The sequence below is a fragment of the Urocampus carinirostris genome, chromosome 2 (genome assembly GCF_059441175.1).
Source record: "Urocampus carinirostris isolate Australia breed hairy pipefish chromosome 2, RoL_Ucar_1.0, whole genome shotgun sequence".
Lineage (NCBI taxonomy): Eukaryota > Metazoa > Chordata > Actinopteri > Syngnathiformes > Syngnathidae > Urocampus > Urocampus carinirostris.
Window position 1 is genome coordinate 32,497,721 of NC_142350.1, and position 25,150 is coordinate 32,522,870.

General features: G+C 38.3%; 1 protein-coding gene and 1 pseudogene across 4 annotated transcripts in view; both read left to right on the forward strand.

Annotated features, from left to right (window-relative positions):
• Nucleotides 1–25,150, forward strand: part of LOC148371665 (growth factor receptor-bound protein 10-like) — a 147,061-nt gene that overhangs the window by 112,413 nt on the left and 9,498 nt on the right. For all 4 annotated transcript variants that reach the window (XM_088326211.1, XM_088326210.1, XM_088326212.1 and 1 more), the window contains 11 exons: nt 3,775–3,931; nt 13,539–13,654; nt 15,431–15,505; nt 18,685–18,822; nt 18,968–19,078; nt 19,334–19,432; nt 22,008–22,085; nt 22,178–22,294; nt 23,781–23,847; nt 23,929–24,016; nt 24,085–24,178. In XM_088326211.1, coding sequence (XP_088182337.1) covers nt 3,775–3,931; nt 13,539–13,654; nt 15,431–15,505; nt 18,685–18,822; nt 18,968–19,078; nt 19,334–19,432; nt 22,008–22,085; nt 22,178–22,294; nt 23,781–23,847; nt 23,929–24,016; nt 24,085–24,178 — 1,140 coding nt within the window. The remainder of the gene's footprint in view (nt 1–3,774; nt 3,932–13,538; nt 13,655–15,430; nt 15,506–18,684; nt 18,823–18,967; nt 19,079–19,333; nt 19,433–22,007; nt 22,086–22,177; nt 22,295–23,780; nt 23,848–23,928; nt 24,017–24,084; nt 24,179–25,150) is intronic.
• Nucleotides 20,448–20,537, forward strand: LOC148371666 (U2 spliceosomal RNA; annotated as a pseudogene).

Sequence of the window (25,150 nt, forward strand, 5' to 3'; positions counted from 1 at the left end):
TTCTAATTCCTTTGATACATATTTACAAATAACATACATTTGTATGTAAATGCCATATATGTACGGATCATGTTTCACATTTTTAGTGGCCCAATTACATACTTACTCTTTCTTCTTGTGCTGTCAATCAATCAAGCGACAATACATTATAGCACCCAAAATATTATCTATTTAACAGATTATTTAGGAACTTTTATAAACCTGTGGCTTCTTCCGATTGTAAACATGTCATAAGAGTGTCGGGATTTTCGAAAAACATCTTGACTCCTTGCACATACTTCATACCAGGGATCTTTAACCTTTTTTAAGCTTAGACCTACTTTTTGTTACTAATTTGTGCAAAGGCATACAATTTTCTTATGCATTTCTAAAATAACTGATCATGGTAATGCTATGTTGAATATTGGAAGTAGCTTTAATTATACTCCGCCAACAACAAAAAAAACATTATACTAAAAAATAAAAATGACCGAGGACTCGTGAGCTATTTTCAGTACAGATCCATAGGGACCTCAGCTTTCTAGAATGTTAAAGTGATATTAGTTTTCCTGTCTTATACATGTTTTATTGTTGTTGATGATTTTAAATTGTATATGCTGTTAAACAATGTTTCTACATGAAAATAATGTTTCAAAAATAAATTCCCCCCCAAAAAATTGTGCTTGTTAGTGATCAGGATCGTCTTGTTCACTGGTGGCAGACGACACCATCGTATATAGCTAATATTGTTGCGGTATTGTACATAGTCTTTTTTTATCTGAGTAAAAGAAAGTGCTGCGTTGTGTTTGTAAGGTTTAGTGTCACCTAATAAGGGGAATTTCAAAGATTAATAGGGGAACAAATGGGGGAGGTTGACAGTTACGAAATTATACATTTTGTTACCTGTGTATATTACTTTGAATCGTTATTACAAATCCCCTACATTTGTTTGTATTTGCTGTATGTGAAAATATCATTTTTCTCATTCTTATAACAAATATGTATTCTTTCTACTTGTACTGTCAATTGAGAGAAAATTCAATATAATTGCCAGAATAGTAATAATTCAATAACTAATAATAATAATAATAATTAATAATTCAACAGATTATTTATGAAGGTTTGTTAACCTGTGTCATAAGAGTGTGAGGATTTTCGTAAATATATTGACTATATGATATGACTACATACTACAACTTTTTCATAGTCTCTTTACACCTCCCTTCCAGTCCAAAGGTTCTCATCAAATGAGGGATGTCCTGATCAGATATTAGTATCAACTTCAAAAACTTCTAATTTAGCTTTTTGCTGTGAATATAAGCAAATCTGATTTGGTCACACGATCCGATATTTTATCTTTTATTTCATTGTGCAACATGGCTGCCACTGATCATCACCCCACAATATGTAGATTTTTTTTTATCAAACATTGCACTATGTCTGCAATATGTAGGTTGTATGGAATCAGATTTCCCTTCAGCAACACAACACTCAAAGGGCAAATTTTTGGAACCAAGGTACTAAATCTGTTCTCAATGTGATATTACAGGAAAGGCCCTACCAGAGCTGTAAAACAGTCATTTTAATCAGTATAGGACCTCTCCCATTTTTAGGGTGGGAGTAAAAAGGAAACTTGGATTGATATCAAATAGAGCTTCATTTAAAAATATCGTAGCCGATCCAAAGCCCAAGATATGTTTTCCAGGACATCTACAGTTCAAATCTTGGTTCCTACTCTGCCATGTGTAGCTTGCATGTTATTATTGTTCTTGCTCTGGTTTCCCTCAGGATGTTCAACTTGGTGCCACATTTCCAAACTATACTTGGTAGATTGTATTCATTACGGACTTCAACTTGTCTGAGATATGAGCAGTGTGATCGTTTGTCCATGTCTGCACTGTGACAACTGGCAACAGGTCCCAAAGTCAGCTCGGATTGGCCACAGTTCAATTGCCAGCCTAATGAGGATCCCTGGTGCATTCATAGAAGGGTGAATGATGATTACAAAATGTAGTCCTAAATGTCAGGGCCTCATACTGCTTTTACTAATTTACCCTCTGCGGTTTGTTTGAAACATGGAAGTCGCTGTCTCCTGTGCTTGCGCTCTCATACTACCACACGCAAGGATGCGACCAAACCTAGTTCTTTGCGACTGACTCAGAAAATGTAGTCGCTCTAGTGCTACAAGCGCAAAGGTTATTGTAGCATGGCATTGTAAAATAGTATAATATGGTAGATACTAGTACAACTATAGATCTACCATATTGTTACATGTTTAACGCGCAGTCGCGTATAACATGCACTCGTAATTTTTTATTAAAAATCTGTGTAAAATTAAAATTTCAGTTCAAACTTTGGGGTTAGACGCAACAGGAATCGAACTCAGGGCGTAGCAGCAGGAGCACCTGGACCAGAAATGATACAAATGGCATATTAAAAGACATTCAATTTTATCTCATCATCACACTATTTTTATTCACGAAACCAGAGACAAATGCTCATCGTGTTGTAATGACAAACGTTGTTATATATGTGCAGCCATGGTTTAAAACAATTAAATTTTTCACATTTCAATGACAACGTAAACTATCAACACAATACCATCATGAAATTTACAATGTAACGTGCCTCGAAGTTCGATTTATCATCAGACACACCAAAGAGTTGTTTCCCTTGTTGAACTTTTTTGCATTTATTTGTATATTTTAGCATGATTTTCTGTTTCCATCCAGTGTTTTGCAATTGTTGTCACCACTATTTTTGGACTGATTAACCATTGCATAAATACGGTGAAAACTCGTTTACAACGTGCACACCAACTTTGACTTCTTTCTTAGGTAAAAAAGGAATTATACATGAATAAATACAGTAGTTTTGAAGGTCTGCTAATGTCTCAGAAATAGCTATCGAATGTGTTGGTCTTTTTTTTCTTGAGCAGTTACAGATTGATTATAATTTGGTCTCACTTCCTAAAAATAGACTTTCTATGGTTGTTGCAATTTTATGAACAGGGTTTGAACGTGTGCTTAAAATCATTCAAATGACTTGAAATTTATGTTGTGTTTCCAGGATTGGAAAGTGCTTGAATTTTGGGTGAAGTGCTTTTAAACGCGTGAAATTGTTGCCATTTTGCTTAAAAATGACGCCGATACTGTTCTCTGGTGGCTTCTCTTGGCCATTGCATTTCTTCTTCTCTTGTGATTAACGCGAGTTTGCATTGCATTTTCCTATGAAGCATCATCGCATGTTCATGCTACACCTAAACAGGGCACTATTGAATGTGTATTAGTGCAAGGACTATGTATGAATTAAGGACATTTAGTGACTGAGTGGAAGTTTGCTATTTTGTTTTCCCTTTTATTTTCTTTGTTATTGTATGTGTTTGTCTTGCTGTCGGTCACCCCTCTTGAGGGATACGACCGAGGTAGATAGATGGATAGATATTATGGGCAACCTAAATAGAGGCTAAATATTATATATCTTCAGTGTTACACCTATATGGGGAGAGATTTACACGTGTTTTATTCAGATCCACAAATATATTTCCAATTTACTAAAGATCTTAAAATCATATGTCCTATTAAATGCACAAGCAAGCTCCAAAATTATGTAATAAGTATGTACATCATAGATATATGTGTGGCGTCTAATGGTAGCAGAGAAATTGAAAAATTGTCCTTGAAGGTCCTTAAAAAGTGCTTGAATTTGGCCACGAAAAATGTTTATGAACCCTGAATTAAATGATTCTCACTCCTACTTTTCTTTCCAATTTGACATTTTTGTTGTCTTTCCTAGATTGTTAAGATCTCCACCGAAGACGGCATGGGCAAAGTTGTAGAGATCCCAGCCGACATGACTGCCAGGGACCTTTGCCAACTCCTGGTTTATAAAAGCCATTGTGTAGACGACAACAGTTGGGCACTTGTTGAGCACCACCCGCTGCTGGGGTTAGGTGAGTGGTTTAACCCTGCACAAAGGACACTAGCATACATATGAGCGGAAGCTTACACTTGCTTATACAAAAAACCCGAGACATGCGATGCATTCAGGCACACGCACAGGTGCATTCATGCATGCATTGCAACATACTTGGACGGACAGGCAGGGTAGGCACATATTCTCACGCAGGCATGTAGTGAAGCGTGAGTGCATGCATTTCCCGCGTGGCGTATGCACGCAGTGGGCACATATGCTGTCCAATGAAATAAGATTAAATTTAAAGGGGTCTCAGAGCACCATTAAAGCTGTTCAAGTCAAATTATGTAAGGCGCGTGTAGGTTAAGCCAGTGGTGCACAAATTTGTCTGTAACATAGAACAGTTTAATGTCTGACTATATTCTGTTGAGCCGGTCAATAATGACATTAAGGATAATAACAATGATTTTAATAATAAAAAAAATTACGAGACCAGTGGTTCTTAACTGGTCTGACATGAAAACCCACAATTACACTCTAACGTCAAGCTGCAACCCAAATCAAGAAATAAATACCACTTTTCAAAGCTGGGATAGTAGTATTTGTATTAGTAAAACTCACCTTTTGGTTTAAAAACATTCCAAAATGACCATGGAAACGACTGTTGAAGGTTCTTTTTTAATGCTAACGATTTTGATGTTTTTTCAACCCTGACGCAAAAACTTCCGTGCTCTGTAAGGTTAAAGGATGGCAATATATTAATTTTACATTACACTCAGGGTTATTGAGTTTTAATTTCATTTTTAAGGGATGAAAAGTGCTTGAATTTAGGTAAATTTCTTATAAATGCTTGTTGCCAAGTTTCGAGTCTGCCTAAAAAGGACAACAAACGTGCTCCCTGGTGACTTCGCACTGCCGTTGCATCTTTTCTTCCCTTGTAATTAACGGCTGCTGGCATTAGTTTGTATGACTGCGTCCTATAATGTGTCTTTGCCCATTTTGGGTCGTGCCCAAGAAGACAAGTGCATGCTACACCTAAGCAGGCCGCTATGAATTGTGTAATAGTGCAAGGATTACATAGAAATTATGGCCATTTATTATGGGCCATGCAAAAAATTATGGTAGCATTTTCCAGTGGTAAACTGAATTAGGAAGAACTTCCTGTAACTGAAGATTTAGGCTACATTTTACCCAACACCTGTATTGGGAGATATTTGTCTCAAAAACAAACATATTCACGATTTACGCAAGACCTGAAAATAATATGTATTCATAAATGCACACACAAGATTAAAAATCGCATATGCATAAAGCAGATATATTTTATGCTCTGCAAACTACACTATTAACACAAGATTTCTTCTTTTAACGGTGCTGGTGAAATAGGAAAATTGGCTTTGAAAGTCCTTAAAAAGTGCTTGAATGTGGACATGGAAAAGGTTTACAATCCCTGCACTGTGCTGTATGTTAGCTCCACTAGAGGATGTCCCATAGCATTATACTAATTAAGGACACAAGTTCACATTATACCTAATGTATAAGGAAATACGTCATAAGCCTGTGCATAGAGTCCATTTTTAATAACAATAACTCTGAATACAGTTTTTAATTATCTTATCAATTATATATGTAATGGCTTGTTTCCCTTTTACAAGAAGGATATGTTTGTGGTTTACAGAGCCTATTTTAGCCGTACTTCGTTTTTCAGAACTGCATATAAAGCTGGTAGCCCTTCGCATTAATCAGGAACAAAGACATAATCTCAGCTTCGAAAGGGTTGGTGACCCCTGGCCTATAGGCTTACATGACTCAGGGGCAGTCTCGTTCAGGACATATATTGGGCTAAATGGGAATCATTCTGTCAATTTATGAAATATGTTTTGTAAAAGTTATTTTGAATCCAAAACAATACTGTGTACTTAATGGATTAGAAATGTACAATAGGATATATTGGGCCGGTTGATGAACACTATTAGTGTGTTCATGTAATGGTATTGACCTAGCAGAGAAGTGATATAATTTAAAAATCCTTGTATTTAAAACTGTCGGAGAACCCTGATAGAAACAGTCAATGATATGACAGCTCATGAGGTTATAGCACTAACACTCCCTATTGTCGCAACAGTTTCTGAGACGTTCAAAAACAGCAAGTCCGTTTTATGAAGAATATTGAGTATGTTACATCATTCCAGTTGGATTCTATTCTGCAATCGCCCAAGGTCTGATTGGCTTTTCTCATCAGTGCACCCTGCACAATGCTGCCAAACGCATTTAACTTTGTTTGGAATGACATCATATTTGGCTCACGTGCTTTTTTTAGGGCCTGGCTCAGCTATATGCACCTGGATTTCTTATTTATTGTTTCAAAGTCACATTGTTTTTCACATTTTCAATATGACTTAACAAAATGAAACTTTGGGAAACCCTGAAAATGGCATGGCTACTTTTTCACATTTGCCAACTTTAAAGGTTTACATAATGGTAACTTTTTCAACATTCTTTGAAAGTACGATAGATAGATAGATACTTTATTCATCCCCGAAGGGAAATTCACATTTCCAGCAGCATCCCTGAACTGAGAACAATACAATAATAAAGCAAAAAGAACACAATATACAAATACCCAGTGTGACGTGCAAATGCCCACTGTAGCATGTTATATAGAATATCTAAATAGTTCTACACAGAATACATATTGCAATAAAATTCGGTAATATGCAATGTAGGTAGTGTGGTTTTATGTGGGCTTTTACTCTGCCGGGTAGAGTTGAAGAGCCTCATGGCATGAGGAAGAAAAGATCTCTTCAGTCTGTCCGTAGTACAAGACAGTGACAGCAGTCTGTCGCTGAAACTGCTCTTCTGTCTGGAGATAATGCTGTGTAGTGGATGCGATGGATTGTCCATGATTGACCGCAGCTTTTCCAGTGCCCGTCTCTCAGCTACTGTTGTTAGGCTGTCCAGCTCTTTGCCCACAACAGAGCTCGCTTTCCTAGCCAGTTTATTGAGACGAGAGGCATCCTTCTTCTTGACGCTGCCTCCCCAACACGCTGTCGCATAGAAAAGGGCGCTTGCCACAACTGTCTCATAGAATATTTTCAGGAGCTTTTTGCAGATTTTGAAGGAGGCCAGCCTTCTGAGAAAGTAAAGTCGGCTTTGCCCTTTCCTACATAGAGCTCCTTTGTTGGCAGTCCAGTCCAGTTTGTTGTCCAGCTGCACACCCAGGTATTTGTAGGTCTGGACAAATTCTACACATTCTCCTTTGATGGCTACAGGAACCGGCCGGGTGAGTTCTGGTTCTCCTGAAGTCCACCACCATCTCCTTGGTCTTGGTGGTGTTCAGGTGCAGGTGGTTTGCGTCGCTCCATCGGACAAAGTCCTGAATCAATTTCCTGTACTCCTCCTCCTGCCCATTTCTGATACATCCCACGATCGCAGTGTCGTCGGCAAACTTTTGCACATGGCAGGACTCAGAGTTGTACTTAAAGTCTGATGTATACAGAGTGAATAGGAACGGAGAGAGCACGGTCCCCTGCGGAGATCCTGTGCTGCTAACAACAGTGTCCGATGTACAGCCCCCCTGTTTCACATACTGGGGTCTGCCTGTCAGGTAGTCCGTAATCCATTCTACAAGGTGTGAGCTAACTCCCATCTCTGTCAAGTTTCCTACTAAGTAGCAGAGGCTGTATGGTATTGAAGGCACTGGAGAAGTCCAAAAATGTAATCCTCACAGCCCCCTTAGCCCTATCCAGGTGAGAGAGGGATCGGTGTAACATGTATACTATAGCATCCTCCACCCCCACCTTCTCCTGGTAAGCAAATTGCAGAGGGTCGATGGCGTGACGGACCTGTAGCCTCAGCTGGTGCAGCAGCAACCGCTCCATGGTTTTCATCACATGTGATGTCAGGGCGACAGGCCTGAAGTCGTTGAGTTCCTCAGGTCTTGATTTCTTTGGGACTGGGATGATGCAGGATGTTTTCCACAACTGAGGGACCCTCCCCTGTTCAAGACTCAGGTTGAAGATGCGCTGTAGAGGGTCTCCCAGCTCAGACGCACAGGCTTTCAGCAGTCTGGGGGATACTCCATCTGGACCAGCTGCCATGCTGGTTCGCAGCCTCCTCAGCTCTCCACACACCTGGGCTGCAGTTATTTTTAGTGGGGGGATGTCTTCCATGCTAGTGTCCAGAGGGGGAGAGGGAAGGACAAACCTGGTGAAAAAGTTGTTCAACTGGTTGACTCGCCCCACATCCACAGCCACACCCTGCTTGGTGCTGCAGCCAGTAATTGTTTTCATCCCTTCCCACACCTCCTTCATGTTGTTGTTCTGCAGCTTTTTCTCCAACTTCCTCCTGTACTGCTTCTTCCCTTTCCAGAGCTGGACTCTGAGCTCCTTCTGTACTCGTTTTAGCTCCAGCTGATCACCATTTTTAAAGGCCCTCTTCTTTTGGTTCAGAAGGCACTTGATGTCGCTCGTGATCCAGGGCTTGTTGTTGGCATAGCAGCGTACAGTCTTCATAGGAACAACATTGTCCATGCAGAAGTTAATGTAGTCAGTGGTGCAGTTTGCCATCTCCTCAATGTCCCCACTGCTGGACCCTAGCAGGACATCCCAGTCCAAGTCCGAGTAACTCTGCTCCCATTTTTTTATCCACTGACATAATGGAATGCATAAGAAAATCAAGGATATATGTTCCATTCTGATTTAAAAAAGAAAGATGATAGTACAGTAATCCCTCGCTTTAACACGGTTTACTTTTCAAGGTTTTGTAACTTTGCGGATTTCTGTTCTGCATTCTGATTGGCTAGACAGTCCTGAAGATTGTAGTCATGTCACGGTCGCCTTGGTGACCAGTCTGCCCCGCCCTCTGGGCAACAGCTGAAGCAGATCCACTAATTGTGTATCTGCTATTTAAGGCTGCATTGTGGGCTCTGCGGTTGCTGGTTCATTACTCATTATTCACAATCCCGGTCTGTTATGCCTTGTCCTGTTTTAGTCTGTTATGCCTTGTCCTGTTTTAGTCTGTTATGCCTTGTCCTGTTGAGTTCGTGCCGGAGGAACTCTGTATTGTTCTGTTTTGCCCCGGAGTATTGGGCGACTTTTATTTTATTAAATAAAACTTATGGATCGTCAACGCATTTGAGTTCTCCCTTCATGCCTCCTGCCTCCGTTCTGGTCCGGTCACCTTCCACGCCACCACGCCTCGTGACAAGTCATTGCTCATGAATAAATAAATGCTTACACTATGCAATACTTTTTTGAATGAATGCTTGGACCTGTTAAAATGTTTTGTTCTTTGATTCCAATGCATTGTAGAATGTTTTTAACTGTAAAATAAAGGTTTCAACTTCACTGTTTTGCCTATCACAGGTTCGGTTTAGGACCAACCCCCAGCCATAAATCACTGTATTTAGAAAAGTGTTTCCTTAAAAAAAAAAAAAAATTAAAATACTTCAAGATCACACTAAATCTGTTTATTTTCGATCATTCGCAATTGGTAAGTTTGCAATTGTACCCTATGAACAATATTTAGCAACCGTTTACCGTTACCATTTTTACTTTGTCACAATAATCCCTCAAGAGAAGCTTGTAAATTTCTGAGATTGTAGATGAAACTCTGTGTTGAGTCAAGTCAAGAATAAAATGTACACATTTTTAATTTTTGTAATAATGTTATTCTATTTTAAAAATAGATACTATATTTTACAGTCCATAGGTCGCACTCAAAAGCCCCAAATTGACCAGAGACATGCTCCTTATAATTTGGTGTTACCACGGGAATAAAACCAGGATAGCGCAAATATGGTTCCTATTTATTTTTAGTGCCACCCTGACCCTTACTGTAGTTTTAATTTTATGCGGCTTATAGTTCATTGCACTTTATATATAGAAAACATGTCACAGAAGACACATTTTTGGGGTGCGCCTTACAGTGCGGAAATACAGTAGCCATATTACATGTTTGTCTGTTGCATTATGTAGCAAAAGGTTTCTTTACAAAAGGTTCTTTTTAATGTACTGCATTTTTGCATTCCTGGGCTTCCATAGTGAAGTAGACCAGAATAGAAACCGAGACACCATCAAGGTCTTTGAGCTACCCAGGACAATTCTTGGTTGAAACCGAGAGTCCTATTCTTGTCCGTGGCTCCCCACTGGTCATACATTAATGAATGGTATAAATGGCCCCTTTGAGAAGCAACGTTGACCTCCACTTGTCAGCTCGGAAAGGTTAATAGGGAACAAGACAGTGAGGTGGTGTTCCCGGGCTGAATCAGTGTCACGAATAAGAGTGACTCATCAGCTCGGCCACACGATGTCATGGAAATAAGAGTCGTGACATCGTTCAAGAGTCCTCCCACGCGATCCATGAAAAGATCATACCAAGGCCAAGAACGATATATTGTATTGGGTCTATTCAAATACCGTATTTTCACATTATAGGGCAGGCTGGATTATGAGGCGCATCCCCAAAAAAATAGTCTTTTGTTGTATATGTTTCATACATAAGGCGCACCGGACTGTAACGTCCATGAAATTGAAGACTAAAGTAAGAGCTACTGTTTTTATTGTGTTCTTTAAACACTTACTGCATATGGTAATCATGATTGCGCTGATTTTGTATTTTGTGACATTTTAACAAATTAACTTTGCTTGCACCTTGTTTTGAAACCATTATGTAGGACAAAAATGACGGTCAAAATGAGCCTCAACATTCTTAAGTAACTGAGGGCAGGAGACACAATTTTAGTAGTACATTCATATTGATAGGGGACACGGGTTGTGGCATTATTATAATTTCCTAGATTTGATCAAATCATCAAATGACACATGGTAAAATAAAATGTGCTGAAGAATTAGCTTTTGTCTAGGCAGCAGGTTTGGTGGTTTTGTTGAATTTTCTCCTAAAACATATGGTGGGTCTCTCTTAAGATTTTTTTGTTAAATATTTTTGCTTTTTTTTCTTTGGGTCAAAAAGCTTCCCGACCCCTGCTCTACCACTAGACCTCCAGTCGTACAGATAACATATGAAAAGGCATCCTAGTCCACATTGATACTAATAAAATAACGTGCATCCTTCATCAAGTCAACTTTTGTTATTATTATAGTCTATGTATAAAGGTGGTGGCAACCATTTTGCGTTTGTGTGTGTGTGTGTGCGTGTGTGTGTGTGTGTTTGACATTCTGTTATTTTTTGGAGTGGAATGGTATGATTTTTTTATTGTATATGTGATGTTTCTATGCAGAAGTGTTTCATTTTGGTGTCTGAGAAGAGCCAGCGAGGGTTATCCATTGATCAATCATTGCTCCAATACCAAAATATACCACAAAACCTTGTGAAAAAGCACACCTAGAAATACTGTATGCATTTCCAATCTTATCCAACGTATTCTGTCTATAAGGTGCACCATGTTATAAGGTGCACTTTCAAATTCCTGGCTAATTTGTGTTTTTTAGGTGCATTTGATAGTCCGGAAAATACATTACATTAAATTATGTTTCCTTGTACTCATTTCGGAAGTGTGTTTGTTCCATTGTGAGGAATTCACAAAAGACTGAGTCACGTTTGGTGTTTGCGTCATGGTGTATGTAAATCATGTCAACACCGAGACATTGGACCACATTCACATTTTTGGTCTCGTCTGACCGCTGGCCGGCCGAGGTCATATTGTCACAGCTGGTTTCAAGAACTCAAGTGGCAGATTGCATTTTTCCTACTCTATGGCCGTACTTTTTGAATATGAACATTTAAGGTTTTATTTCTCTTCAAAATGGATGGAACACTGCTGAGTCTTTTCAAGAGAATGTGCATAACGAGTGCAGGAAATTACTAGAGAATTTTTTAATAGCCGTTTTAAAAATTATCTTTGATGTGTCTTTGGTTTTTTTTGTTGGAATGTAGGAGAATAATGAAACTCTGATGTGCCATGAGAAAAGTGGTCAGAGCGTTTTCTTCATTTTTGACCTTTTGTGTTTTTATTGTTTTTTTTGTTGCGTTTATTAAAACACATTGCTCTGCTCGTTAAGCAAAGTTATACATGGATAATCTGTCCACAAAAACATATGTTTTTACAAGGAATCCTAACACATTAACTGCATTTTTTTAAGTATATTATAAGTTATAAAATACTATGTTTTGTCCTGTTTACTGCCATACCACCTTGAGAACGCCCAATCTTGGGAAGCTGAGCAGGGTCGGTTATTACTCGGATGGGAGACCGCCTAGGAATACCTGATGCTGTCAATCGGTCATTTGGCGCACACTCTGCTGCGACAGCACTGACTGTAGCGCCAGAATAATTAACGATTAAATAAATAAATCAATAAACAATTCATTCATTATATTCTCAGAGGAAAATTAAGTTATTCATGTTCAATATGTGATAAATAAAGAACAATTATTTTTGTACTATATGACGATACATAATACGATGATTCATAATATTATCTTTCCCCCTATTGAGCTTGAAATTGTCAATAATTGCGGGTAAAACACATTGGTTTGGTTATGTCAATTTTAGCGTGTCCACCCTGTCATTGTGAATTATCCATTGAAAACCCACCGAAATTCCCAACATTTTTGTTCAGCAGAACTCATGTCACTTTATTGAATCATCCTGCAAAGAGATGATCCATTGCAATAATTAAAGTTTAACATTCGCCAGAAATGTTTCCCCTGTCAGTCAACACACATACTTTGCATATTGCTCATTTATTGTGTACTTGCAGTTAATTAGGATCAAAAGTAAAGGGAGGAAAACATCTTCATTGATCCTTCGTTTTTCACGGGTGTGGTGTTCCAAAAACATCCCGCATTAATCAAAACCTTTGAAGTTGAAACTTTTATATATTTTGTTATTAATTAGTTATTTATTTACTACTCAGGAACAATTTATGTATTTGTTGAACAAACAAAAGTGCAGTACTTTATAAACGTTTGTTTTTACAAATAACTATTTTATTGCACAACTATCTGTATGGATTAAGGACACTGTCCACTTTGTTGCTATCATGTGGACGTTGTGGAAAACTGCATTCACCTTTTGTTTCTCTCCTACGGAAACCATATATTTTTCCATTATTATCGTTTTTTAAAAAGCGCCAGGAAGCCACTAGGGAGCGCCAAAGTCACGCCATTTGGCTCCAAGCAAGTTTAACGGGTGAAGTCTAATTTTGCTGGCGATAGAAAGTTTCTTCCTCTGCCCTTTGGTGCTTTTGTCGGTCCAGAACGTTTTGTTGACATGCGTCTATAAAAATGAAAAATGAAAAAGACCTGCGCACACATAATGTAGATTTGACAAGCTGTTTTACGGACAGAATGTGTACAACTCAGACAGCAACGTCATTAACGCGCAGGCAGAGAAGCAGCAAAGGGACGGGGCAACTGTTTAACCAATCGGAATGCTTTACACAATGCACGCCGAAAATCAGCCAAGTAGCGAAAAAATTAACTGCGATACAACAACAGATTACTGTACACCAAAGTGCAATAACAACATTTAACAGTAAATTTATGTTCTTCCCCACTTATAGTGAAGTTTCATCATGTACATTTTACGACAGCCCATTTTTGCGTTTTACCACTGACAAGCCAAAAAAGCTTATGACTCCATGTTAAATGTAACATGAAGCTGTCTCTGTGCCCTTTAGAGCGCTGTCTAGAGGACCACGAGTTGGTGGTTCAAGTCCAGGCCTCCATGAGCAGTGACGGTAGATTCCTCTTTAGGAAGAACTATGCCAAATATGAATTCTTCAGAACTCCTCAGGTAATTACTTGGTCTCCTTCTCATACCATGTCTCTGTCAACCTCATGTTAAAAACAGTTCATAATGTCCCTGACATCATCTTAAAGAGAAAAAAGCCATAATTAGCCTGTGCATGGACCTGGCTCATGAGGACATGAAAGAGTGTTTTTTAAGTCTCTTTATTTTAGAATTTGTGCAATGCTGTCTTTAAAATCAAATCATTAGTTTGTATTTGATTATTTGTAGGCTCTGGACAAGATGCAAATATCCTGAAATAAGAGCTCTCAAACTATATAGTGTCAATTTTCCAGTTTTTAATGTTTTCTACTGCTGCGAGAAATTTTAGAAACAGCAGTCACACTGGTCCTTTCCTAAAACTGCTACCATACATCTGAGAATAGGTCTGAAACTCTTCGACATTAAAGATATTCTAAATTAATAATAGAAGGGACAAAAAAACATTTGCCCTTTGGGCTTTTGACTTAGCAAGACGCAGTATAGTTTTCATTTTTAATAAATACTCTCAAACCTAAATAAAAAAGTTTTGCCCTTGTTAATTTTTAATACACTTTAAAACATTTGTACGTGCTTTAATTTCTCAACTACTTATGGTATGTGTTATTTTATTACTTGTACAGTCATTTGTATAGATCGATTGGTTTCGCAATACCAGCTCAGTAGCCTAGATGGTAGTGTGCCCGCTTTGAGACTGGGAGGTCGCTGGTTCGCGCCTCGGCCGAGACATACCTAATTGGTATAATGGCGGCGCCCTCTGTTGGCTGCGGCTGCATCGACTCGCTACAACGGGTCAGGTGTATCGACATTTCGTTCTGTGTACATTGTTACAAAGAATGACAATACAAAGGAAATTATTATTATTATTATTATAATATGATGTATTAATAAATTTGAGTTGAGTTAATCGGCGTGGAAAACTACTCTGCTAATATTAGAGCCGCAACAATAGGTAGTAGTATTAGCGACTACGGCACTAATGCAAGTGACCTCACTTGTAATGCTAGCCTCTAGCATTACCCACTAGAGAGCTAATGCTAATTAACCACATTTGGAATGATGGCATTAGCAAGTACAGCGCTAGTGGTAGCTGCCCCTTCACAGCGCTTCTGCTGTTACGTGAAAATATTTTCAAAATAATTCATCCTTATCTAAAAAGCTTGCAAATGTTTTATCAATCGGACTTTTATCAACAAATGTGTGCTGGCCTTATTGTTTGATATCGATTAAAATTGTATTCGTTCAGACTGATAAAATACATGACATCTTGAAAGGCAATTTAAAATTATAGAGAAAAATAGGCTCAATAAGTTTGTACGATATACGAACTTTTCATAATTGACATGCCTGATATTTTTAGTAACATATTAAGAGTTATTCAGATAACTTTATGATAAAAAAACATGCTTACCAAACTATCATTTAACTGCAATTCAAAAAATCTAATTTCGTCACAGTAGAAGATTTGCCGTTCGTTTCGTCTTTTCCGCATCTACCCAAATTATCAACCTTTGCCTTGAGCGCCCTCTTGCCGTCTAGTGTAAAAATAACATGTGAACTGATCTTCCGGTAATACAAATTTTAAACTTAATAATATTGTAATGTGTTATTAATTTCTCATAGAAGTCTCACCTGAGTATAAGTCCTACCCCTGACCAAACTATGAAGAAAACTGCGACTTTTAGTCCGAAAAATACAATATTTGTGCGTCCAAGCAGCAAGGCATTACACTACAATGAGATCCCTGTTTAATAGTATACTCTGTTTGGATTTTCTTTCCAGACATTTTTCCCAGAGCACATGATAGCATGGTGCCAGGAAGCCAATCGTCCGATCCCTCCGTCGCAACTCCTGCAGGTAGGTGTCTAAAGTCATTCAGCGTCTCCCTCTCGCTTACCCTTCAATTCGAGTTTACCTGCGAGTCAGCATGAGGCGCCATAAAAGCGATTGCACATACCTCACCTCTGACCCTGAGACAGCGCCTCTCGTCAGACCGCGTCGTAATAACTACTGTTAATCCCCTGTTGACATACGACTGTAGCGGCACACGCAAGGCGAGCCCCACACGTTTGACAGCTGGAACCCGGCAGTCAAAAAATAGCGCCTGCCTGCACTGAGCACGCACAAATGTGTCTCACGCTGCTCGCATTAACACGAGGCCAAGACAGGAAATGGGGAGGAGGGAAAAAACCCGGGAAAAACATTCTTTTGGAACGGCTCGTCGTGACGGACGAAGGGCGACTCTTGCTTTCCTCTGCTGTTTAATGGAGCTGTCAGAGTCCAAACCACAAGTGGAAACCATCCGTTTATCCACGCCACTCACATAAGCTTTTGAGTCCCTTGCTAATCATACGGACGCTCGCTTACGTTCTGCTCCCTGAAGACGGCTCAATAAAAGACAGCACATGTGGTGAACCCGACCCAAGTCCTGTCAGGGATCTTCGGCGTTACGAATTTTCCGAAACTCTTCCAGTGGAGCAGGTGTTTGTAATATTTGCCAACGCTCACTCCAGCACCATGAAGTGTCTCTTACTTTTTTTTCTTTTAATGAACGTCACATTTTAATGCACCCTTTGAAAGGTTTAGTTGTTGGAATTTTCCTTTGGCAGATGTGCTTTGAATATTGAAGAGGCCGTTTGCTCTGCAGAACTGCTTGGTGGATTACTAATCAACTCAAGTTATTTTAAGGGTGGGGATCACAAAAACACATGTTTTTGAACAATCTTAAAAACGTGTTGCTGAATGAATCAGGATGTTTGCTATTTTGTTTTTCCAGTACTCTACTCTTTAGTATTTGCTTATTATTATTACACTTTTAGTCAAGTCAAGTAACATTTATTTGTATAGCCCTTAATACAGTGAGTCTCAAAGGGCTGCAACACACCCTGGTCTGATCAGTTCTGATGGGCACAGTGTTTTCTGGACAATAACCATCTCGGGAGTATAAGTCGCGCCAGGCCAAAAATGCATAATAAATAAAGGAAAAAGCGTGTATAAGTCTCACTCGGAGCATAAGTCTCATTTTGGGGGGAACACTATTCGATAAAATCTAACATATAAAACATACATGTCATCTTGAAAGGCAATTTAAATAGAATAAAATAGAGAACATGGTATACTAACGCTACATGTATGTGCATATTTAGGACACGATCTTCAGTAACAAGGTAACGTATTAAGAGCTATTAAAATAACTCTAGCATATAGAACATGCTTCTCAAATTATCATCTTCACTCCAAATCACTAAATCCAATTAAATCTTCATCCTCTGTGTCACTTTTACCGGTAGACAACTCCCTGTAGGTTCCGGGGGTAGACGATGCGCTGGCTTCCTCTTTCCACTTTTTTATTATTAACACATGCCTAAAGCGCACTCGTATCGTTTAGTGTGAAAATAAGATGTGAAGTGAGATACAGTACCAGTAATACAAAATTAAAACTCAATGATTTCATATTGTGTAATAATTTCACATATAAGTCTCACCGGAGTATAAGTCATACCCCTGGCCAAACTAAGAAAAAACGTATAGCCCAGAAAATTATTATCCCCTTTGCAGAGTGAACAGGCAGTTATGGATGTTACATGGGCACAAATAGACAAACATAATCGACATAAACAATAAATAAAAGTAATAACTGAAATTGTGCAAAAAGTCCAAATCAACAATGACTTTTCCCATCTTCATAAGGGCTTTGTACGAGTGCTAGTTTCCTGAAGCGATCCCTTTTCAATTCAAGAAATGTGTTTGATTTGATTACCTACAGTTCGAATCGATCCATAGGCATGAACATGTTAATACAAATGTATATTTTCTTAAATTTGGCATGATATAACCTCACTGAATTCCAATGTAATTTTGTACAGGGAGCACTTAGTCAAATATTTTGGTTTATTTATTTCATTTTAAGTCAAAGTAGGGCGCTTTTAATACTAGGTTACATGCATAATCCAAATTCCTCATGGTTTTTCTGCATTAAGAGATAGTGAATTGTCAAAATATGTAATAAATCATGTAAATTAGACATTTACAAATATCTATTGTGGGTAACCTTAATATGGAGATTTTTTTATCCAAAAAACTAATCGATTATAAAACAAAATAAACATTAGTGAAAAAAACATCTTATGAATTGAAATTCACAAATCACTCGTTTTTTTCACTTCTGCAAAAGGTGCAATTTAATGTTGTATATTTTGTGGATGTTTTGCATTTTTCACTCTTATTTTTTCTTTTCAATCATTTTGCAACAAACGTATACAACACAAAAACAAAAACGTGATGACAGGTTGAAGCCAAAGGCTTATAGGTCAAAATTTTTAATGTTTCTTGCTACTTTTTTTCCTTTTTTTCTTTTCCTTGTTTTGTCTTGCTGTCGGTCACGCTTCTTGAGCGACATGACCAGTGTTGATAGATAGGTACTCACTAAGATGGTTGATATGATTATTGACCACCTTGCTAGGGGCTGTTTTACCATCTGGCATAAAAAATCAGAGGAATGATGAATAATTGTCATTAATTCCTTTCGTGTTGAAAGTATAATTAGTCATGTTTGCTGCTAAATATGATTGCACTATTTTTTAATTGCATTATAGTTCTGATGCAAAATCTTTCAGTGAAATAATATTACGCAAATAAATAGACCTTATAACTTAGGCCATTCTACAAACACTACCTTGTAATATTTGGGCCCATTTATCCTTGCATTCTTTTATCTCATTTTTTTCTTTTTGATCTTTATTACTTGTTTAACCTGGATTCCCATGTCTAATCGCGTTAGTAATAATGTTCACCGCATTGTACTCAATGACAATAAAGATGAATCTTTCTTATAACAGTCATTTGTTTGTCCATTTAGAAATTATCACATATACATTTTAGTTTCTGAGTTAGGGGGGATTCTTCTCTTTTTTGAGGTCTGGTGAAAAAGAAAGCTTGTATTTGTCATATTTAAACTTGGCTTTACATCTGGGAGGAAATCTGAGGGCGTATGAGTGTGAATAAATCTCTCAAAACAAATTTTCCTCTCTTTTCAGAACTTTCTAGCGACCAGTAGTTGTCCCGAGATTCAGGGTTACCTTTACGTAAAGGAGGTGGGCCGAAAGTCATGGAAGAAAGTTTACTTGTTCCTGCGGCGCTCGGGACTTTACTGTTCTACGAAAGGAACCTCAAAGGTGCGGCAAATGTTTGTTCCTGTAGCAAAGTAAATCATTTTCAATGTTGAATATGAGACAAAGCACATTTTTTGTATCGGTGTGGATCTCTTGAAGCGATTTTCTGTCTGTCATCATCTGACAAAAGAGATGTTTGTGTCTTCAGGAGCCCAGACATCTCCACTTACTGGCAGACCTTGAAGACAGTAACATCTTCACTGTCATCACAGGCAAAAAGCAGCACGGCGCACCCACAGACTTCGCCTTCTGTATCAAGGTGAGTGTCAGATAACAGAAGGGAGCCGGAGTGAAATATTACCAGCAGAGGAACCGTTCACCTCTGCTTGAACCCTCCCTTGCTACATTCATACAATTAGAAAGCTCCGCCGTGCGTGACCCTTCATCTTATAAATGATTTTAATTGGTTTTATACCGCATCGTACGACTCAGTGCATTTGCTGGGCTCACTTTTTTATGTTAATTTTGACATTTTTAAATTATTAATGCTTCCCTCTTTTTTTCTGCTCCAAAGCCTAATAAATGTAGAGGGGAGTTGAAGGATTTGCGGATTCTGTGTGCCGAAGATGAACAAGGGAGGACATGTTGGATGACCGCCTTTAGATTGTTTAAGGTACAAGTGTGTGTCTGTGTGTGTGGGCTCGCGTGCGTGCTGTGTGCTTCAAGATTTGCGCTAGATAATTTCACATTCTAATTCTATGTTCTCACTTTTCAGCATCATAATGTAAACTTAAAACCTCGTTATTCATTGACCTAATCTGCACCAAAGGTCTGCCAAACAGTCTTACAATTAGCTTTTGACATTGTGATTTGACAACGACAAAAATACTGATTGATTGATTGGAATATTAATTTGAAAATGTACAAAGGGATTGAATTGTTTATTAGACAAAATCAAATCAAAATAAAGAGAGAAGACAAGGAGAATAGTGAGAAAAGTCAACTCTCAGATAAGAAATTCCAAAAAACCCTTCTCTGAGCCCTTTCTTTAATGTCCTAGGTTAAAAAAGCAAGTGGGGCCCAAAGGGTGTGAAGATCAAAGAACAGCAACATTATTGGCCAATAGTCTCAATGATGTAAACAGTACATAATACTCAAAACACCCAAAAACAGTGTGTAATAATAGTCAAAATAACTAACAGTCACCCTATGCAATCTACTTTGTGGGGGTCCCAATATTAAAAACAGAATAAACTCATCAGGGATAAACACACAACATAACCATTATTATGAACATTTTCAGTACCATTGATTTGTTCAACGTGTATATTTGTGAATATGAACGTGTGTGTTTTGTCCATGCATAATAATTGGAACGTGTTTAAAGGGAATGTGTGTGTGTGCCTCCACTCCCAAAGATGTGCATTAGATAATATTAAATAAATACAAACAATAAAATAAAGTTGACTGTATTTGATAACACTACCACATAGATTTGACTAAAATGAAATCTAAGATAAACCAGTGACCATTACTGAGAGCTGATACTCAAATTTATTTAAAGGAACAAGGTGTATTATTTAGCATCTCCTAGTGGTAAATAAAAACCCCTTCATTTGTAAACTCATCAGATGCACTACAATAAGTTTTCGCTGACCCAATATATTGGTGCTGATGTAGCCATGAGCTTTGATTTTTGCAATCCGGAGATGGAATAAGAGCTTGCTCTGTCCACTCCACGCATCGGCCCGGTATTGCAGTACCTCCGGGAACGGTGCATTCGCAATGATCGCAGGCTTTAGGGCTAGGACCTTAGCTTGGCCTTTTGGCTGAGAGTAAGTGTACCGGCTCCTTGGCTTTGTAGCGTATTATGAACTGACCGATAACGGATAATGAATAACGAAGATAGAACAATAACCCTTAAAAACCCCAAAACCCCATCAATAGTGATTGAGATAAAAAGCAAAAATACATGGACTACCGTATGAACGTGCATCTTTTCAAATATGTGTAGGTTAAAGATAACTGTATTTATTTTCCATTGCATGAGCCTCACTAAGAGAGAACTGACATGTTTTTTCTGCCATCTTGCAACTAAGGTTACCCACAAAGACCAAAAAGGCTGGGCAAAAAATTAGAAGAAAAATGGTGCGGTTCAGTCACTTTGAGTTTACCTAGTTTGTATTCTTTGTTGTGCTTTGTAGCACTCGTTTTCGGTTGTATTACACAACACAGCGACATCTGGTGATCAAATATTACACAGTGTCACTTTAAGAAACAAAGATGACATAGAAATTAAAATGAATAGTAATTCTTTTTTTCATCTCTTTAGCAAAATGCAGGAAAATCTTTGAGAAAACTTTATATAAGTACTTCGAACTAATTAGTCGGACTCTGAAATTACTTTTCAACATTTAATGCTCAAAATGTTCATTCAACCTTTCAAATTAGCATTTATTTATTTATTTTTATAATAGGGAATTAGTCATCTTGGCTTTAACATTTCAGCATGCTCAAGAAAATGACAATTAAAACTCCAACCTGTAAATGGTAAATAGCTCCCTATGAAGGCTTACAACTAATTATGGTTTAATGAATACAGATTGATATTCTTAGATATGTGTTTTAAAAACCAATACTGATATTCATCAAACTCCGAACTAGCGATGTCGACTGTCCACCAGTTAAGAAGAATTTAGACAACATCAACCAGGAAACATGAAACATTAATAATTATTTAATTTTTCACAGTATTGGAATTAGAATTAAAAGTGACTTTAATCTCATTGATAACAACATAGTAAACATTGAGATTTGACAAGTTAAAAAACAATGTAAGAATAGGCAAAAACATTTTCAAAGTAGTGCTTGGAGACTGGCCTTAGATGTAAGTGCAGTGTAAAAATAGTGCAATAACATGTAGCAGCACAATAAGTCCCAGATAGGTCGAAAAATATAAATACCCACTTTCCTATACAATACCCATTTTACAATACAACTGGAAAAATATGTACCGTATATTTCAGTCTTGCACACTTGTTTAGGGTAGCGACGGCCCTGAGATTTCATTTCTCTCGTAATTCTTCAAAATATTGGGAACTGTAGTTCCCTAATTTGAATGAACTGCATGTTGTCACTCAGTCAAAAGATCAATGAGTCGTTGAGAGACAATAGTTTCGGTTGAGTGATCTTCTTTCCTAAACGTGTTTTCATCAATAAGCACGATTTGTGTTTCCTTGTCTTCTCAGTACGGGATCCTATTGTACCAGAACGACAAGATTCCCCAGCAACGAAAAAGTCTCCTTTCACACTTCTCAGCGCCCATGGTATGTTGACCTCATTACAACCTCCTCAAGCTGACATCCGGAAACTCTTAATGCAGTTACGTTGAAATCTTGACGCCTTATTTTGACCGCAGCGAAGTGTGTCCGAAAACTCGCTGGTGGCCATGGATTTTTCGGGGACGATCGGCCGCGTCATCGACAACCCCGTGGAAGCTCAGAGCGCTGCCATGGAGGAGGGGCACGCGTGGAGGGTAAATCCACAACACTTTTTTTTTAAACTGATACTTTCAGGATTGGGTGCTTGAATCCTCAAGAATGCTTTTGTTTTCAAGGATTAAGAAGGGCTCTAATTGCTGCCATGTTTCTGCTTAAAAATGACACTGCTCACTGATGGCTTTGCTTTGCTATTGCATTTCTTTTCCCCCTAGTGATTAACTAGTTTAGTGCCAAAATGTATTAACATGTTCACAGAAGCATTGTCGCTGAGTGAGAAAAACGTAAAAAGTGTTTTTTTAGAAAACTACTACAAAGGCGTTGGCGCTGTTTATCAGTCAGTATGAAGCATCTGGCAGTGATTTCACTGTGATAAATCACCACTAAATGGCAGGAATAACTTTGATCAGACCTTTGTCCGTACAGCTATGTATCCCAACTGCCTAGTTATTCGGCATATAAGGCGGCCCATACAGCAAGTACGTGCAGTGAAGCAGTGTATTGAAAAATGCAAAGTTATAAGTACAGATGGATAACGCTTAAATGTGTATTTTTTCTCAAAAAGATGACAAAGTTGTCAGGGAAGAGAAGGATGTCGTTTTGTGCACGTCCACGGTAGCCATGGTTACCAAAAATGATGTGATCACTTCACCAGAAGCACCAGGCGCTGAACATCTCATGCAAAGTTCATGAATTGTTCATGCATCATGTATGCATAATAATAATAATAATAATAATTTCCTTTGTATTGTCATTCTTTGTAACAATGTACACAGAACGAAATGTCGATACACCTGACCCGTTGTAGCGAGTAGATGCAGCCGCAGCCAGAGGGCGCCGCCATTATACCAATTAGGTATGTCTCGGTCGAGGCGCGAACCAGCGACCTCCCAGTCTCAAAGCGGGCACACTACCATCTAGGCTACTGAGCTGGTATAAGTTCAGTGTTCTTGCAATAAAATGTTATTTTGCGAGCAAAATGCCCTTGTAATTCTGAAAAAGATTGTTTAGATATTGTTTAGAACATCTGTACTGTCAAATAACAATTTTAAAGATAATCTTGCTGTTTTATTGCACAACTGTATGGATAATGCATCCGGTTTACGTCACTTTACAAGATACTTCGCGCCCATCTGTGTATTTACCTCCGGTTTTGATCTACAGACACCATATATTTTTCCAATATCAAACGTTATTGAAAAAGTGCCAGACAGCCACTAAAGAACTCTGTAGAGCCGCTTGTGGCTCCAGAGGAAATTTTGCTTTTACAGAGGTCCAGATTTGTTGGTGATAGAAAGCATCTTCCCCTCTGTTCAGCCATTCAGAATGCAGAACACAATTCACAGTGAAAATCTGTGAAGTAGCGAAACTGCGTTAGGTAAACCCTGATACAGCAAGAGATTACTGTATTATGTTTTTTCCTCATGGTTGGATTCTTTTGTTTTTTGTTTTCAAGATGATTACTTCTCTAACTGAATTCTAACCAAAACTGTTGTTTTTCTTTGCACGCTGCGTCCAAATCAGAAGAGGAATCACCGAATGAACGTCTTAGGCTCCCACAGTCCACTTCACCACTCTTCGCTCAACTCCGGTAAAGGAAGTTCAGCGTTTTTATTGATTTCATATTGCAATGCCTGATTTATGCTCCTCATAACACAAACACACTCTACAGTCATCCACATAGCCCAGTTGTGGTTCCACGGCAGAATAACCCGAGAAGAATCGCATCGCATCATCCACCAACAGGGTCAAGTCGATGGGTATGTGGGAAAATAAACAAAAAACGATTGACCCGCTCCAAAACGATGACACTGTTGTCTTTCTGCAGCTTGTTTCTGCTCCGAGTCAGTCAGAGCAACCCCAAGGCTTTTGTGCTCACCTTGTGCCATCACCAGAAAATCAAACATTTCCAGATACTACCGGTAAGCTGCTTTATTTTTAAAGGAAGATGGCGAGTCTGGCAAAGAAAACACTCAGAATTATGCACAGTTTCTTCCCTTTCACATCTAAGACCGTGCTATCGTGGGATATTCCGTAGATCCGTAGAACTTTTTTCAGACTGATACTGGAACTTGAGTAATCACTGATACTCCAACTAAAGTACCGGAGACTATAGGGCGCCCCTGAGTATACATTGCACCAGCCAAAAAATGCTCAATTAAAAACGAAAAAACATATATTCCCACCCGGGGTATAAATTGCATTTTTGAGGGGAATGAATTTGATAAAACCCAACACCAAAAACATACATGTCATCTTGAACGACATTTTAAAATAAATACTTAAAAAATGTCCCTCCATGTCAAATGCCTCCTAGCATACGTCACACGCGCGAAGGTTACCGAAACAACTTTGTATCTCATTTTTGGGAAATGTCTTAAAACACTTTTGCACATTGTATAAACATCACTTTTGAGTAAGTCGAAAAGATTTAACTTGGCGATATGACGCCTTATTTTCTGAACGTTTGTCGCGGAAGTGAGGCGAGTCATGAGGTAAGCGATCTATGGTATCTATGTCGCGAGAGTGTATAATTCAAGTACTGAGTAACTGTGACAGCGTCATATATATTGATTTTTTTAAGACAGCCAATCAGATCATCAAAATAGTCCATCCAATCGAAGAAAAAAAAAAAGTTTAATTTAATAGTTGATTAAAATAATTTACAGTAAAGTCAAGTGCTTTAATAAACAGTAAAAATGAAATAGTATAAATCAAATAAATGAATTAAGCACGTGTAGCACAGAGTAGCATATTTAAAGCCCCAATACTTATCATAGCAGGCTCCGCAAGCAGGACAACAAGCTAGCCCATTAACTTCAACAAAGACATTGCATATTGTAGCTGGTGTTTGGCACCCTTTTTAAGTGAAACATGCTTTAGATGTGAAGCCA